Consider the following 17,778-nt stretch of genomic DNA (forward strand, 5'->3'; position numbering starts at 1 on the left):
ACAAAGTATATGTGAACTGCTGTATGAAAAGTGAATTTACTCTGTAAATCTTCACCCAAATCCTAATTAAAAAAAAAAAGAAATACATGAAAAGACTTATTCTTTTGAGTCTTGAATCCTAAAATTAAGGTTTAGGAAAAGGAAAGGTCTTTTTGTCATTTTAAAATTTTTCCCTACATGAATATTACCTTCCTGAAAATCCCAATTTTTAACTGATCAGATTAAAAAAGATCATGAAATGTCATAAACCTGTGCTGCAGGATTGTAGGAAAGCAGGCCCCACTCAGCCACTGCTGCAAGATGATTTGGAAGTATCTATTAAAGTGATAAATTAGTGTGTGCTCCTGCCCAGCAGGCTTACATTGAGTCCTCCTTGAACTTGGGCCCATGAGCAGTTTTCTTTAAAATAGAAAGGAAACCTCCTGTATCCCTGAGGAAACTCATGGGGCACATAGCCCTATACTTCCAACCTACAGGACATTTAACTCAGGTGACCATCTCTGGTAAAAAGTAAAAAATTTCAGACTGAAGGAAGCTTAGAAATCTGATCTACTTCTGTAAGTTCCCGTTTAAGAAAAGAATCCTAGAACAGTCATAATTTGTACTTGACTGGATAGGAGCCTGGAATTCCTACCTCACACTTAACCCTTTTCCTATAACCTGGAACTGAGGACAGCAACTAGATGGGTTGAGAAGCATGTCATTCAGACAATGATGAAGCTGACCTGTGAATGACATGTGTGGTGGTTATAGCCATGCCTTTGAGACTGGCAGACTTATGTTCAAATGTGTATCAAGTTACTTAACCCTGTGCCTCAGTTTCTCTATCAAGTAAGATTAAAAGCACTGCCTATGTCACAGGTTTATTTGAAGTCAGTGAGATCACATCTATAAAATTGCTTAGCACAGTGCCTGGGAAGATCTCTATAACCATCAGCCTATAGGACTGATTCTTTTTTCCCTGCCCTCTCAGACAAATAATTGATATTGGCCAGTGGCCAGTGGGCCTCACTATCCTTACTTCAATTCTTTTCTCTCTGGTCTTGCTTTCTCACTGCTGCAGCAGCAGATGTCTAGACCACATCTACTGAAGTGCAACAGCATGCACAAGACATCAGAACTCATCACAGCACAACCACAGACACCTCCAATAGCAATTAAAGTGTCTCAGAGGCTTCACTCCCCTGGCCCCATTCATCTTGGGCTATCTGAGAAGACCAGCTGCTATAATGTCTTCCTGTGGATGGGAGTGCTGCAGCCCAGAGGTGTTGGCAAGCACTGATTCCCACAGGGGTTTGTGAAACTGGCTGTAGATCCTGGATTTTGATGGTTACCCTGTCTGCTATGTTCTTGAGGAAGGAGACTCTCAAAGAACTCACTCATATCTCAGAGAATCTGTTTCAGATTACCAAAACCCCCTAGATGGGGTGTATACATCCTTATTTATTTGCAGTACTTGGTAAATTGCTGCTCTTTAAATTTATCATCACATTCTGTGGTTTTCTTATGAATGAGAACAATTTTTGTAAAATATATATTTATATGTAAAACATTTTTATTTAATTATTTCTTAAGGAAAATTGGGTTGTCTTTTTTGGAGAAAAGATATCTCGTTTTCTTAATAAAACGCCATGCTACAAATAATGTACTGAGGCTTGGCCTACTTGAAAGATTCCCTACTGTAATAATCAAAATTCAGCTGATACCTTTTGCAGCTCCAAGATACAGCATCATTAGTGATAAACTGTCTTTATCAGAATGTCTCACAGCTAGACTAAAAATCAGTCACAGTAACAGCAGACCACTGTTCCTTGTCTTATTCTAACTAAATTGTCCCTAACAGCTTAAAAATGAGCTGCAAAATTCTAAAGTGATTTATGCTCTCTTCTGCCCTTGTCATGGGGGGACTTTTTCAATTCTGCAATCCGGATGGAACCTTGTACTGAACTTTTGATCCTTCTCTGCAGAAATTTGTTAGCTCTAGCTAGATTAGATTTTTCACAGCTAATCTAACTGCTGTAGGGGTTTGCAGAGTGGGGACAGAGCTCTGCTATTGGATTTGTCCAATTCATTTGACTCCAGGACTATAATTGCACTTATGTCTTACAAGGCTTTTATAGCCTCAGGCTGGCCAGCAGCATAAAAAACAAATTGGCAGTGATACAGTACAAGTGAAAGGGGATGAAAGGCCCACATTATCAGTCTCCAGGCAGCACTGTTCTGGCAGGAAGTTTCTTGGTTAATTTACAAATAAAACTTCGATTTTAGGATGGGCACACTGTCAGCTGAACAATGGGGATGTCAGTCCTGACTGTTACTTAGTAAACGTAGCAGCCGGGCCCACTGAGGAGCAGGAATTCTTCAATCAAACAGATGACTCCTTCTGGAGCCAGCTGGCGATGTAATGCAATTAGTCAGAAAAGGAGGTCAGCCTATTAGGTGTGTATCACGACCAGTGTCACCAGTGGATGGTGACTAGCAGCAGCAGGCAGAATGGCTCAGGTGGAGGGACTTTGAAACTATGGCATGAGGAGAGGTAGCAGGACATGGGGTTGATTTAGTCTTAAGACAGGAACGGAGCAATTTTTCTGAGCCTGGTAAGCATTAGTGTATTCAGCAGCCTGTTGTTAGCTGAACCACTGATTGGCATGAATTACAGCTCTATTCGAATAGGAGAACCATCAGTCTCCCTTGGATTACTCAAGAATCAGATGAATTTAACTTTGATGCACTTAACACACACACCTGCAGATTTCTAATTTCAGTGTCTTTAATAATCAAAACTTTCCAAAACTCACAAAACGACATTCCTATAATAAAATCCCCTTTGAAGCGAACAACATTTTGAGGCTTCTGGAGTATTCCCTTGTGTTCTGACATGGCTGGCAGTTTGGTCAGATTAGGTTTATTTGTTTTACTTTCTTATATTCTTGTTATAGACAGAAGAGAGTGTATTTTGCTTTTTATTTTACAATTATCAGCCAATTACTCCTGTGGCCTTAGCTGTTAGTTTTGTCAATTAGTTAATTAAACTGTGACATGCCCAGATGTCTGAGGCACATAACGTTGAAAGCAGCTATGAGATGATAAATTGAATTATTGACACACAAAAAATAACTTCCCTAATTTCAAAATTGTGACCATGAGAGAATGAGTCTCTTAGTGTGATACTGTTCTCCCTAGCTGTGGTTCTAAAATACAATTGCAAACAAAATTAGGAAAGATTTACTTGGGTTATGTAATTGAATTACCCAATTCAAAAAGAGGAGAGTAATTGCAGAATTTCAATAATCACTGTATTATCTCAGAGCTAATACTTTGCAACTTTCATTTCTGTATCAAAAGGATCTGTCACCTTGGGGGGTAGGAGTGCATGGGAGGGAAGGACACAGGAAAAAGGTAACTATGGGGAGAAAGGGGGAAGAGAGCTGTTGCATTGTTGGAAATTATAGTCAATGTCATGAGACAAAGTATATATGAACTACTGTATGGAAAATGAATTTGCTCTGTAAACTTTCACCCAAATCACAACAAAAATTAAAGGAAAAAAAAAAAAAAAAAACCACAAGATCTGTCACTTGTGTTTAGGGTGCTGGCATTGGATGGTAGCAGCACATTTGAGGAGTGTTTAGTAAGTGAGTTGTTGCCATTCAGACATTGATGTCAGAATTCTGCCAGTGGACACAGAAAATTGTCAGTCTTTGCATGATAGGGGTATAGGTGTGAGCACTGGGCTACTCCAGCTCTCATAATTACTTTCTGCTGGTCTAAATCTACCTTACCATCCTTCTCCCCAAGTTTCAATTAGATACTAGTGATGTTTCCCTAGAAAACACAGCTTTATTGTGTTGCTGGCAATCTGGCTACCAAGTTTTCACTCCAAAGCGATTCAATTTCAAGAGTATATTGTAAGGTCCCTACATGATTAAAAAAGACAAAAGGGAAAAAAAGCCATGGTATCTGAGATGGCAGTAAATATAGAGAGATGTTCAGTGTTATTGTGAGAAACCAGTGTCATCTTTATTTTTTTCTTAACTGTTCATGTAATGGATTGCCTGCTACCCTCTTAGACTTTTATGTGAAAAAAGGATGTACTAGCTAATTTTTCATTTTGAAAGTCATGTTGTTTTTATGTGCAGTCGAGTTAGACCCAACTCATAGCGACCCCTCCTTGGGTTTCCAAGGCGATAACACTATGGAAGTAGATTGCCCAATCTACCTTCCGAGGAGTAGCTGGTGGGTTTGAACCTCCAGCCTTCTGGTTAGCAGTCAAGGGCCTTAGGCACTATGCTACCAAAGCTCATTAAATTGCTTTGGATTATCGTGACTTGTGCTTGACTCCCACAGTTGCATTCGTCCCGGAGCCCATATTCAGACACAATTGAGTCGTACACCCCTCACTGTAAGTTCAAAGATACAGGTGCATGTCTCTTTTTAAATAATTGGCATGTACAGTTGTTCCTTGAAGTATTTGACAGTGAAGAATAAGAAGGAATTGCAGCAAACCAACTTCCTTTATAACCTTATAAATGGGAAGGAGGCCATGATGGGGTCACCTCTGATTTTCTTTTTGTGGTCATAGTCTATAAAGAAAGTTGCATTTATACGAACATGTTTTAAATGTACAGTATTCCAGAGCAACCTTTTATAACTCTGAAGATAATACTAAAATACTAGCTTTAACACACAGCTCTATTTTATTAAAATGCCTCTGAATTTAGTCATTTTTAGTGCCTTTCTTTTACAACAAGCTAGGAAGCAAAAACTATGTTTTCATTGTGGTAGTTAGCATCCTTCTATGTGTGAAAGGATTAAAACATTAAATTCTCAATAGATATCATAGGGCCTTTACCCAGGCAGCCTGTATGGTTACAGGAGTTCAATTTTGGCCAACATTCTAATCATTATAATCTGGTTTATTCAAGTCACACTTTCAGGCTTACTGAAATTATTTTATATGCAGCTTTTCCCAACCTGGGATGGTACAGTCATTAAGTAGTAGGTTTGTCAAGGGTGTTCTTAATCTGATAGAGTTTGGCCTTGGAAAAACTCTCAAAGAGACCCTTCTCTGGAGGCTTTCTAGTACACCTCCTCAAAGGAGCCGAGAGTCTATGATTTGTATTTGGACATTGCAGCCTTTTTGTGTATATAATGATTTAAAAAAAGAAAGAAAAGAGAAGATTGACTAAACTGTTTGACCTGTAATAACACAAGTAGCTTTTGGTATAGGTTTAGGTAATTGTGGAATAGTAGGAACAGCACTGGATTTGAAATCTCAGCCCAGGTCCCCAGACTCATTCTACCACATGCTGGGCATGTATGTTGGGTAGATGATGCTTTAGCCTTCCTGAGCTCCTATTTCTTCCTTGTAAATGATCTATAGAGATTATGTGGTCTACCTCAGAGAGTTATTAGAAAGATTAAACCAGACAATATGTGTGAATATCCCTTCTATACAGTAAGGTACTCTCTACATGCTAGGTACTATTGTTCTTATCAAATTCAGTAGTATTTATTAGTTTTCTAAACAAAAGTAATTTTATACATACGTTTTCTTATAGGTTTGTTATAAGTCAAGCTTCTTATACATTTGGTAACAATTGTATTATAATGGTTCTTTTATATTCATGTTCATTTTTTCTTCATGACCATTGAATTAAGAGTCTTAAGAAGCTCTACTTATGTAGAATAAGAGACTCATGTCATTAATTGTTCAGAAACATGGTCACCAATGTAAAACATAAGACTTTGATGCAGGAATAAAATTTAGTTTTAAAAAATTCTTGAAATATTATTTAGCTATAAAGAGAAATGAAGTCCTAATACATTCTGCAGCATGGATGTGCTCAGTAAAATATGTCAGGTACCAAAGGACAAATATTGTATGTTCCCACTTACGTGAAATATCTGGAACAGAAAATACTTAGAGATAAAACTTTTTAGTGGTTGCCAGGGTCTGGAAGGAGAGAAGAATGGGGAGTTATTGATAAAAGGGTACTGAGTTTCTATTTAGGGTGATGAAAAATTTTAGAAATGGATCATGGTGATAGCTGCACAACATAGTGAATCTAATTAAAGTCACTGAATTGTATGCTTAAAAATGATTAAAATAGAAAATTTTTTGTTACACATGTATTTTACTGCATTTTTTTTTTTTTTTTTTTAATCTTTGGAAAGGTCTTATCCCCACCCCATGGTAATGTTACATATGAAGCTTACATAAATTATCTCAGTACCAATATGTTTCATAAAAGATGAGCTGTATTTTTAGGCACTTTTGCTTTTTAAAATCTTCCATGGCTGTTGTAGCCTCTTTGATAGTGGTAATATTTTTGCCACTGAGTATTATAATTTAATTTGTAAGCCATGACCCTCATAAACTGCTGTTATCACTCTGATTAATAAAGAGCCAATTTGCTGTTGCAGCTCCGTCACTTGGGGAATGACGAGGTCCACATCGTCTGGTCTGAACACTCCAGAGACTACCGCAGGGGTATTATCCCAACTGCCTTTGGAGACGTTTCAATCATTATTTACCCAATGAAGAATCACATGTTCTTTATCGCCATAAAGAAGAAACCTGAGGTACATATTCACTGCCTTATTGCTCTGACTTATTGCTCTCACATTTGCCATGTGATTCATTCTTATTGAAAAACAATAGTATAATTAATGGGACTTTTATCAATTGATGAGTATCTTATGGATATCTGACTTACATGCGCTATGTGAGAATTAAATATGAATTGGAATTTTCATAAATCTTTCGTCATTAGTAAAAATTCTAGATTTCATTACTTGGCCCCTAAAAATTATAATGCCAAAGAAATTTGTTGTTTTTAAAAGCGTTAATTTTTAAAACTTTGTAATTTAAAGAAAAATTATAATTTTAAATTTTGGACACGTTGATTAGTAATAAGAGCAAGAGAAAAAAAAAAAAAAAGAAGAATGAACCATATGTCATACCTATTTTGTGGATAACTGGGAGTGTGGAATCTAGCCTTCCCTGGCTGATGTAGCTTGCTGAGCCTCTAATGCTAGTGGAAATCAATCCTGAGGATTGATGACATGTCTAGGAAGAGCCTGGGCCACCGTAGCACAGCCTGTGTGATGATTTTTAACAATTGAAGCACTTTGTCACAGAATCAATCCAACCATGTCAATTGGTATTGATCATGGAAATGGATGGAACAATCTATGTCTATGTACTGGATACTAAATTAGCTGCTGTTTCGATCCTTGTTAAACCTTTACTGGTATTTCAGCAGTGCTTAATATATACCCATTGCCAGTGAGTCAATTTTTACTCATAACAACCTTATAGGACAGAGTAGAACTGCCCCATAGGGTTTCCAAGGCTGTCATCTATGCAGAAGCAGGCTGCTACTTTTTAGTGCCAGTGGGTTTGAACTGTCAACCTTTTGGTTAACAGCTGAATGCTTAACCACTGCACCACCAGGGCTCCTTTGTTTTTAATATAGTAAGTTGTTTTTGAATTATGAATAGAAGAGTTTTTTGTTTTGTTTACTTTTTATTTAGCACTTTATGTCACTCTCAAGAACAATGACTTCTTGGTGGTATTTTCCAGGTTGACATTAAATACAACTCTTCGTTTCCATTCCAAATTGTTTTCCTGAAGGAGCTAAAGGTTACTTTTCTAAAAAGCTTATTTTTAAGCTTTAAAATAGTAAATAACTGGATTTACTGTTCACACTGGGATTATAACCTAATCTAAAGTATTAAAGTTATAAGGATAAAATGAGCTAATAAATGAAAAGTGCTTCATATAATGCCTGGACTATAGGAAAGTTGTCTAAGTGTTAGTTATTATTATTATTGCAATTATTATTTCTTAGTATAGTTACTACCATGTAAATGAAATACATAATAAATCCCAAATTTAACATGCTTATTATTGCTCAGACTAGATACAGCGTGGGTCAACTCCTGAATTCAGGAAAGTGCTGCTCTGGCTGTTGAAAAGCCTAATAGGACTGGTGGCTTTCTAAGATCATTGATTATCTTTTTTTGCTCAGATTGCTGACATAACGGGAACCCTCTTTCCTATTTAGGGTACAAAGATGCCAAAAGTTACTTCATATTTAATATTTGTATTATCTTTGATTCAGGTTTCTGTGTATGTGAAGTTTTCATTTTTGTGTAAGAAAATAAGTTCTTAGGCTGACATTTGTATTTGTCCATGAAGAACCATACTTTAATTTTAAGAGTTAAACCGAACATTTCAGTATTAAAGAACCAAAAATTTATTGTTTTGTAGCTTTCAAAACTAGAAAAACTGTTCTTTGATATTTAGCATAAATTAACTGGCTTTAATATTTACCATGGACTAACATGGCCCTGTGAAATGTTATTTAATGTCCTAAAAATGTCATCTTTATTTTTAAAGTAAATAACAAATATTAAAGCTGTTTCAGTTTACTTTATAGTATCAAGTGTTATTTCTAACAATGGTAATACACTTATAATGCATGAAAATAGACATTAACATAGAGTACCTTTTAAATTTTCTTTATATAAAATGTATTACTTTTCTAAATTTGGTCATAAATTCTGACAAGATGAATTGAACAAAATCACTTTTTTTAAATATTTTAATTCCAAAAGCCTAAAGGGAAGAAGAGCATAATGGCCAACGGGAAATTTAGTGTTATCCTTACATTTAAAGCAAAAACCATTACAATGTAATAAAATTAATCCAGACATTTCCAGGGCAAGTGTGGCTGACCTTTTGTTCACCAACCACTGACCCCGGGGTGAATGCAAGAGGCTCGTGGAGGGAAAGTCTGTTTGTTTGGCTTCAGTCCCTGGTATTTAAATTGCATTCCCTAATCAAATGAAAAGGCTGTCCTCTCTATCAGGTTACAGAATCCATGGCAACATTTGGCCTTTTATATCCATAATGTTAGCCTTTTTGTTTGCATCTAAGTAGAGACACCTGGAGCAATGTTAACATTAACCGATTTAGCATTAATAGCTTCATTATATAAGAATTTCTGATCAGATAGCTGTTACTTTTGTTATATTGCTTCAGCTTGTGGTGTTGTCATTTTTTATCTCCCTGCTTGGCAACCAGGCAGTGATTTGCAAATTTTTTTTGTCTTGATTAATTAAGCAATATAATTATCAGTAACTGTGATGCAGTCTTTGCTCAACAAAGCTTCTGAGAGAAAACAATGGTAAGTCTGTTAGTATGAATGCATTCCACGCGTCCCAGATGCATGAGGATATTGTGGACAATGAGAGGAAAGGCCGCCTGTGAGCGAGGACAAAGGGTACCATGCAGACTCGACACACTGCACATACCGCCAGGGACATGCTGCGGGCTCCCTGGGACACAGACGCCTCGTTAGATTACTGCTAGTCAGCGGAGATTAATTCTCAGCCATTTGGTGCAATAATTTACCCATTCCCTAGTCTTTTAACTAGTGCTCCCTACTATAGAAGTGAAGGCTTTGTACTCAAAAGATTTATTTAACCTTGCCTACTTTTAGAGATCTCCACCAAAATCATTATTTTTGCTTAGAAATTGTAATGAAGCAGCTGCTTGGAGTTGAGGAATATTTCTGTTGGGGGGGTGGGTGGGCAGACGCAGGGAAAGGATATGCATAAGATTTAGAAATTGTAGGTAGAGTCAAAAGCACTCTTTTACCACCTGTATATTTCCTCTAAATATAGTGTGACTCTGGTCTAAGTACATTTATTTTTACTGTTCTCTGGGCAGCCGTACTGCTCAAAATTTTAATCCTTTTTAGGAGAGGAGGGGGACATCAGTACACAAAAGTCCTGCTCATTGCATAGAGTCATGCATATTCAAATTGTGCTTTCATTCACTCTGACTCATTAATAGCGTATGTAATAATGTAGGGCTATTTGTGATACAAGCGCACAGGCAGCATTGCTTCCAAGTCCTTTGAAATTTAACATATTTCGCTTTTTCATTCCATACACCTCCCTTAAATATACAAATTATGTGCCTGGCAGAATCCGCCTCCTCTTAATAATACACAGTGTTTGTGAAATGGTATGTTGAAGATGTGTGTGTGCTTCTGTGAGGGCATAAAAACCCTCATGTCTAAGTGCCTGCTCACTACTTGAGCTTTTTAAGTGAAGTTTTCTGTTTCATTAAATAAAAAATCAGAGTGTGTAACAGCATCACTTTATTGTTTAATTATATTCAGAATAAATCCTTCTCCAAAATATAATTGTTTGGTCATGGAAGAGAAATTTTCTATTGTCAGACTTCTCTTTTTTACTCTTACTACAAAGTCAGTGGTCAGGGAAGACTTGTACATAGAGCAGAACGTAAGTGTTTTAAGGGGCTTGTTAAAATGCCCAATTTGTTCTTCAGAAAAGTGATTGTTAATGCTTTCACATTGCAGAGAGTACTCATGTTACTTTCCCTCTCTTTCAGTGTCTGAAATTTAATATTGGTGTTGGTATTCAAAAAATTTGTTTTTATGAATGTGTGAAAGGGAGTGTGAGTGGTTTTGACATGTCTCTCTCCAGGCACACTAATGGCCAGCTCTGGTTGGTTGACCAAAGGGTGGATGTTATGGAGCATCCTTGGCCAGGGCTAGTCCACACCAGAAAGAGCTTTAGGGAAAGGACTTCCTCATCACCCTACCCAGAACTTCAGCTTTCCAAATGAAAAGCATGTTAATGTCCTACAAAGTCCCTTTATTTAGCCCTGCTAGATATAGACACGGGAGAAAGCTGGATGATGATTCAATAATTTCTGAGAAATCTAGGAAAGAAAGAATAATAAGATAGATAATGGGACCCCAAAGTTCCAGTTTTAATGCTGGCACATGTGGTGGGTAGCTTGAGCAGTTCCCTCAGTTTCTTTGGGTCTTAGCATTCTCAGGTATCAAATTCAAGTTGAGGACCTAGGCCTCTCTACAGTCCTTTCAGTGCTAGGATTCTAAGTGCCACTTTCAGATGATGGACCCCCTTAGATCGCCCTGCCTCTCCTTCAGTTCTCCCAGCTGTCTCCCCTGGTGTGGTTGCAATAGTTTCTGACTCTCTCACAATCTCAGCAGCTATTATATGTGTATGTGTGTATGTCCCTCTTCAGGATGATATCTAGAAATATTGGTTAAGGCTAATGCACCAGTAGTCATGAGCATCTGCACATATGAGGCCTAGAGGAGCCCAGTATTGCCAGCTATGATTGAAAGGCTTTGGAAACCCAAACCTTTCAAACTTACTATCATGGCTTCATTAGATAGGGAGTGCGTTTGACTTTGCAATATGGTTATGTAAGTTTTTAATTTTTTTTTAATTAGAAATGTGCAGTTTTAAAAAATATTTATCCCAACCCCAACAAAATAATTTTTTTTTTTTGTTTGTTTGCAATTAATCATATACTTTAAAATACTCTGGGAAATTCTCAAAGAAAAGAAGTTAACTTTTGAATTTGCAAAGAATCACCTATTTAGATAAGAAAATTGAAAATACCAAACAGTTAAAATTTAATAAAATAAGTTATTAAGTTGATTACTGTTGTATGTTTTATTTTGTTGTTGTTGTTGTTATGTGCCGTCAAGTCAGACCCGACTCATAGCGACCCCTCCTTGGGTTTCCGTGGCAGTATCACTATGGAAGTAGATTGCCCCATCTTCCTTCCAAGGAGTGGCTGGTGGGTTTGAACTGCCAGCCTTCTGGTTAGCAGTCAAGTGCCTTAGCCACTATGCTACCAGAGCTCTATTATTAATTTTTTTTTTTTACTTTTCATTTTCAGTAAAGGAATGATATTGGGAATTGGGGGGAAAGGGAACTGTTTATTTGCAGCCATCGAGTTGATTCTGACTCATAGTGACCCCCATTGGGTTTCTGAGGCAGTCAGTCTTTACAGAAGTAGATTGACCTGTCTTCCTTCCACAGAGTGGTTGGTAGTGGCCACCCTGTCTAGGACTTCCAATACAATGTTGAATAGAAGTGGTGTTAGAGGGCATCCTTGTCTGATTCCTGTTCTCAAGGGGAATGGTTTCAGTCCCTCTCCATTGAGAATAATGTTGGCTGTTGGTTTTCCGTATATACCATTTATTATGTTGAGGAATTTCCCTTCTACTCTGATTGTGCTGAGAGTTTTTATCAGAAAAGGGTGTTAGATTTTTATCAAATATCTTTTCTGCATCCATTGATATGATCATGTGGTTCTTTTCCTTTGTTTTATTTATGTGTTGGATGATGATGTTTGTTTTTCTAATGTTGAACTATCCTTGCATACCTGGTAGGAACCTCACTTAGTCATAATGTATTATTTTTTTGATAAGTCATTGGAGTCTGTTTTGTTGAAGATTTTTGCATCTATATTCATGAGGGGTATTGGTTTGTAGTTTTCATTTTGAGTGATGTCATTGCCTGGTTTTGGTATCAAGGTCATGCTTGCTTCATAAAATGAATTGGGGAGGATTCCATTATTTTCTATGTTCTGGAATATTTTGAATAGGATTGGTGTCGATTCTTCCCTGAACATTTGGTAGAATTCTCCAGTGAAACCATCTGGGTCAGGGCTTTTTTTTGTTGTTAATTTTTTAATGACCCGTTCAGTGTCTTATTTTGTTACGGGTCTGTTAAATTTTCTACCTCAGCCCCTGTTAGTTTAGGTATGTAGTATGTTTATAGATATCTGTCCATTTCTTCTAGATATTTTAATTTGTTGGAGTATAATTATTCATAGTATCCTGATATTATCCTTTTAATTTCTGTTTGTTCTGTTGTGGTATCACCTAATTCATTTCTTATTCGTGTTATTTGTATTTTCTCATTTCCTTTGTTAAATTTGCCAGTGGTTTGTTAATTTTATTAATCTTTTCAAAAAACCAACTTCTAATCCTGTTGTTTTTTCTATAGTCTTTCTATTTTCTGTTTCATTTATTTCTGCTTGAATCTTTATTATTTCTTTTCTTCTGGTGATGGTAGGCTTTTTTTTTTTTTTTTTTTTTTGCTGTTCTTTTCCAAATTGTTAGAAATGTTGGTTAAGGTGTGGATTTTGTCTCTTTCTTCCTTTTTGATGTGTACATTTATTGCTATAAATTGGTTTCTGAACACTTCTTTTGCTGGGTCCTAAAGATTTTGGTATGTTATGTTTTCATTTTCATTTGATTCAAGAAATTTTTTAATTTCATTTTTTATTTCTTCTGTTATGCAGTCTTTTTCTAAGAAGGTGTTATTTAGTTTCCATGTGTTTGCTCCTTTTTCATTCATCTTCCTATTTTTGATTTCGAATTGTACAGCATTGTAATCTGAGAATATACTTTGCAGTATTTCAGTGTTTTTAAATTTATTGAAGATTGCTTTGTGGCCTAACATGTGGTCTGTTCTGGAGAACGTTCCATGTGCACTAGAAAAGAATATATATTGTGCTGTTGTTGGGTGAAGTGCTCTGTGGATGTCTATAATGTCAAGGTGGTAGATTGTATTGTTTAGTTCTTCTGTGTCTTTGTTGAGTTTCTTTCCAGTTGTTCTATTTGTGATTGAAAGTGGTGTATCCTACTCTGTCTGTGGAGTTATCTATTTGTCTTTTCAGTTCTGTTAGAGTCTGGTTTATGTATTTGGGGGCTCTTTCATTGGGTGCACAGATATTTTTTATTGTTATGTCCTCTTGTTCAATCAATCCTTAGGGTTTGTTGGACTTCTTGAATGGCTCTATTCTCATCTTCCATCATATCAGGGAAGTTTCCGTCTAACAAGTTTTGGACAATTTTCTCAGTGGTTTTGTTTTTCTCTTCCTGTTCTGCAATTCCGACTACACATAGGTTATCCCTTTTGATGGTACCCCTCATGAGTCTTGGGATTTCTTCATTTTGTTTTGATCTTTTTTCTGATTTATCCCTTTCCAAAGAAGTATTGAGGCATTTGTCTTCAATCTCACTAATCCTGTCTTCCATTGACTCAGTTCTACTCCTTTGCCCATTAAATATGTTATCTATTTCTGAAAATTTAGTATTAACCTTCTGTATTTCTATGTGTAGATTTTGTGTCATTTCTAATTTTTTATTTTGTCATTTTGTTCTTGTATTGTCTTTCAAAATTGTTCTAGAGTTTTCTCTGTGGTTTCCTCCATTTTTTCAGTGTTTTCCTTGATCTGTCTCTCAATCCATTGAAGGTACCTGTTCTGATTACTTAATGCCACTCTGACAAGAATATACCACAAATGGGATGGCTTTAACAAACAGGAGTTTATTCTCTTACAGTTCGGGAGCCTAGAAGTCTGAGTTCAAAGTGCCAGGCTCTAGGGGCTAGGTGGAAGCCCCTTGATCTTGGGCTTCAGCTCTGCCTCTTGCTCCTGGCCCACTGAAGCTAGAGGCATCTCTTCACTCAGGCAGCTACTGCCTTCTGAGGCTAACAATCTCAAGGTCAACAAATGAAATGGCACACTCCTGATGTTACCAAACAACACAGCGACCATTAATTCACGTCCATTGAAAGTCACAAGGTCAGCAGAGCAAGGGAGGCTGCTGAATAATCACATGGCTACATGCAGAGTTGAAGCATGCTATAAGTTAGAGACCACTCCCAAAGCTGTTTCTTATATACAGGAAGCAGACCACATACTCAAAGCAGCTATTCAGCTTCTCCAATAGATTTCACCTGGAGTTAATTACTAATCTCACCATAGGGAATAACTACATTTAGCTGCCCAGCCACTCAACTGAGCCAGCCAACTTGACACACAAATTTAAGCACCACAGTACCCAAATATAATTCTTTTGAATTCCTTATCAGGGAATTCCAATGCTGCTTCTACCTCAGAGATGTGTTATGGATCAATATCCTGGTCCCTGGTTTCTCCTGCTTTATCTTGTTTCTTTGTGTGCACTGTGATGCTCTATTGTCTCCGAGACATTGTGACATTTTTGTGTTTATATTTAATTAGTGATTGTATGTTGGAGTGACTTGCCCACAATTTTCATTTTCTTTGTTTTGTTTGAATGTTATCTACATAAGCAGGGTAGTGTATTCCTTTATTCACTAGTTGACAGCACTTGTACACTCACCACCTGTCTCCTTTCCTGTTGTTAGCCACCCATATGTCCCTTCTGTCCTTGGCAAATGGAATCTCTTCTTAGGTCCCTGGAATCCAAATGAAAATGTCACTTTAAAACCCAAAATGGCCACCACTTATACACATTGAAAATGGCTGGGCCCTCAGTCACTTTAAATATCCAAAATGGCCACCACTTGTAAACAATCAAAATAGCTGCACCACCCAGACAGCCAAAAGTCCACAGCTCAGGTTGTCTCCCTCCTTGCTGTTTCCCTTCCTAGTCATGGGCCATCAAGCCAGTCATCCCTGCAGCCCTTGGCAAGCAGGGCTGATGTTTAGGTCAATTCTCAGGTCCCAACACCACTTGGAAATATTCAGGCTGTTGGTCCCATCAGAGTAGCTGATAGTCTACTGCTCCAATCATCTCTGTACTCTGTTTTCATTCAGCTTTTTCCACTAGTTGGTGCCTAATCCACTTCTGTATACTTCTTTCAGAGTCCAGAGCTCTAGGATTATCTTCTGTATCTCTGTCAATTGGTTTCTCTTTTCTTTGTTGAAAAGGGACTGTGTAGCTTGTCTGTCTCTTCTGCCGTCTTACTGGAAGTCCACTTCTCTTTTATCTTTACAACAATTTGACTATTGAGAATTCCTTTTCATTTGATTTATATCAAAAGTTGACATAGTTTTCCTTTTTTAGAGTTGTTCCTTGAGACATACTTCTCTCTCTCATTTGCTTCATTCTCCTGTGCTGGCCTGAGCCAGCCTATGTAAATGTTCACCAATTGGCAAGTGGCAGGCCTAGCTTTGACTCAGAAAGCAAGATGGTTCTCATTCTCTGCCTCTGAGCTACATCAACAGGAAGGCCATGCCTGAAAGGCAACAGCACATTCTCCAGACCCCTGCATACGCCTGTAGCCTGCTGAGTTCTGCCCATAGTTGCATGTACACTTGGCTGCCCAGCGCAGCCTGGGAGGCTGAGGTGTCAGGATCACATAGAACCTCTCTGTGAGAGAAGAAAGGTCCACTGTCCCCTAGACTTATCCTCAAAGGTGTTATTTTCTGTACTGTATTTGAAATTCACTAGTTTATTGTTTGTTATTGTTTGTTTCTTAATTGTTTTGGTTTTATTCACAAACATTTTTATCCCAATTCCACCTCACTGATCACTGGACTGCTTTTAGTGTAAGTTATGGGGGGAAGTAACAGTTCTTTTTAAGGAGTCTAATTTAAAGGAAAATTTTTAAGTTTGCTAAATAAAGAAGGAAGAAAGGGTTATTCACTCATTCTTTCCTATTGATGGATTAATTGGTTGTCATTCCATGAACTGGTAGCACTGAATAATTTTAAATACTTTGAGTCGATCCTTGATTTTCTTCTTTGCAATTAAGACACTCACTTGTTTTCCCTCGTGCTAGCACTAGAGGGAAAATTGGTTACTAGCTGTCATTAGAAGAACTGACAGTCCCATCTTCTTTGATCCCTATCTGAGCTCCCTCAGGTCTGACCATTTCCCCTGTGTTGTAGCCACTGACCTCAAAATACTTTTGCCTGTGATCTTTAGCTCTCAAATATTTATGTTTTAACTTGAACCCTATCCTCATACTCACCAAACAGAGAAAGAGCTGTGGCAGCAAAAGTTTGCTCAGGGCTCCAGGGTTACCCCCACCACCCTTTCACCCTTACCTTTCAGGCATTGCCATGAAGCAAAAAATAGAAAGTGCCAGCATCCTCGCTCTAGAAATATAGAAAGGATAGCAGATTGGCTGATGTCCTGCCATAAGGCCCATGAGAGTGTGCCTCTCATTCAGGCAGACCAGCAATATATATCTATCTAGGCTACTCTTTAGGAGCTCTGGTAGCATAGTGGCTAAAGCACTTGACTGCTAACCAGAAGGCTGGCGGTTCAAACCACCAGCCACTCCTCGGAAGGAAGGTTGGGCAATCCTACTTCGGTAGTGATACTGCCTCAGAAACCCAAGGAGGGGTCGCTATGAGTCGGGCCGACTCGACAGCACAGAACAACAACAACAACAGGCTACTCTTGCAGGCATTGTGTCAAAGGCTAGGGCCACACTCTCCTGCAATCTGAATGATATTAAGGGAGATAGCCATTAGATGAGTAAATGGTTGAACTAAACTCTTGGTAAAAATCAGTGTTACAAAGAAACTAAGGCAGGTACTGGGGTGGTGCAGAAATGCACACAGAGAAGCTCCCAGGAGGAGATACTTCCACTATGCCTAAATGGAATGTGAGAGCCAGCCCTGCAGCAGGCAGCAAGCAGAAAAAAATAGCAGGGGTAAAGTAGAGGCAGCATGAGTGTTGTAGGTTGGAGTCCAGAAAAGAAAGATGCTGTGGTCAATTGGGGAGCACAGGGGATGTGGAGAAGCTGAAGTGGTAAGGGATGACAGGGCCTCATGGTCCATAGCAAAGGCTTGGGGCCCAAGTGCTGACCTTGATGCACTTGAGAAAAGTAATTCACCTCTCAAACCTTAATCTCCTTTGCTGTAAAACAGGGATAAAAGTGCTGGCGTCACGGGATTATGAGAATTACGTACTGTACATTGAGCACTGAGCTAGAACCTGACTCAGTGTTAAGGGGCTTCATAACGTTGTTGTTGTTGTTGTTGTTGTTGTTATTTGCTGTCGAGTCAGCCCCAACTCATAGCGACCCCTCTTGGGTTTCCGAGGCAGTATCACTATGGAAGTAGGATTGCCCAACCTTCCTTCCGAGGAGTGGCTGGTGGGTTTGAACCACCAGCCTCCT

At 38.0% G+C, this 17,778-nt stretch overlaps 1 protein-coding gene across 1 annotated transcript in view; it reads left to right on the forward strand.

The window, feature by feature from the left end:
* RALGAPA2 (Ral GTPase activating protein catalytic subunit alpha 2) overlaps positions 1 to 17,778 on the forward strand; it is a 479,248-nt gene that overhangs the window by 296,075 nt on the left and 165,395 nt on the right. Inside the window, 1 exon segment of the mRNA XM_042781969.1 lies at positions 6,427 to 6,585. Within this exon segment, the coding sequence (XP_042637903.1) occupies positions 6,427 to 6,585 (159 nt within the window).

This window comes from Orycteropus afer, unplaced genomic scaffold, assembly GCF_000298275.1.
Source record: "Orycteropus afer afer isolate SDZICR_OR568_19922 unplaced genomic scaffold, OryAfe1.0 scaffold00208, whole genome shotgun sequence".
NCBI lineage: Eukaryota > Metazoa > Chordata > Mammalia > Tubulidentata > Orycteropodidae > Orycteropus > Orycteropus afer.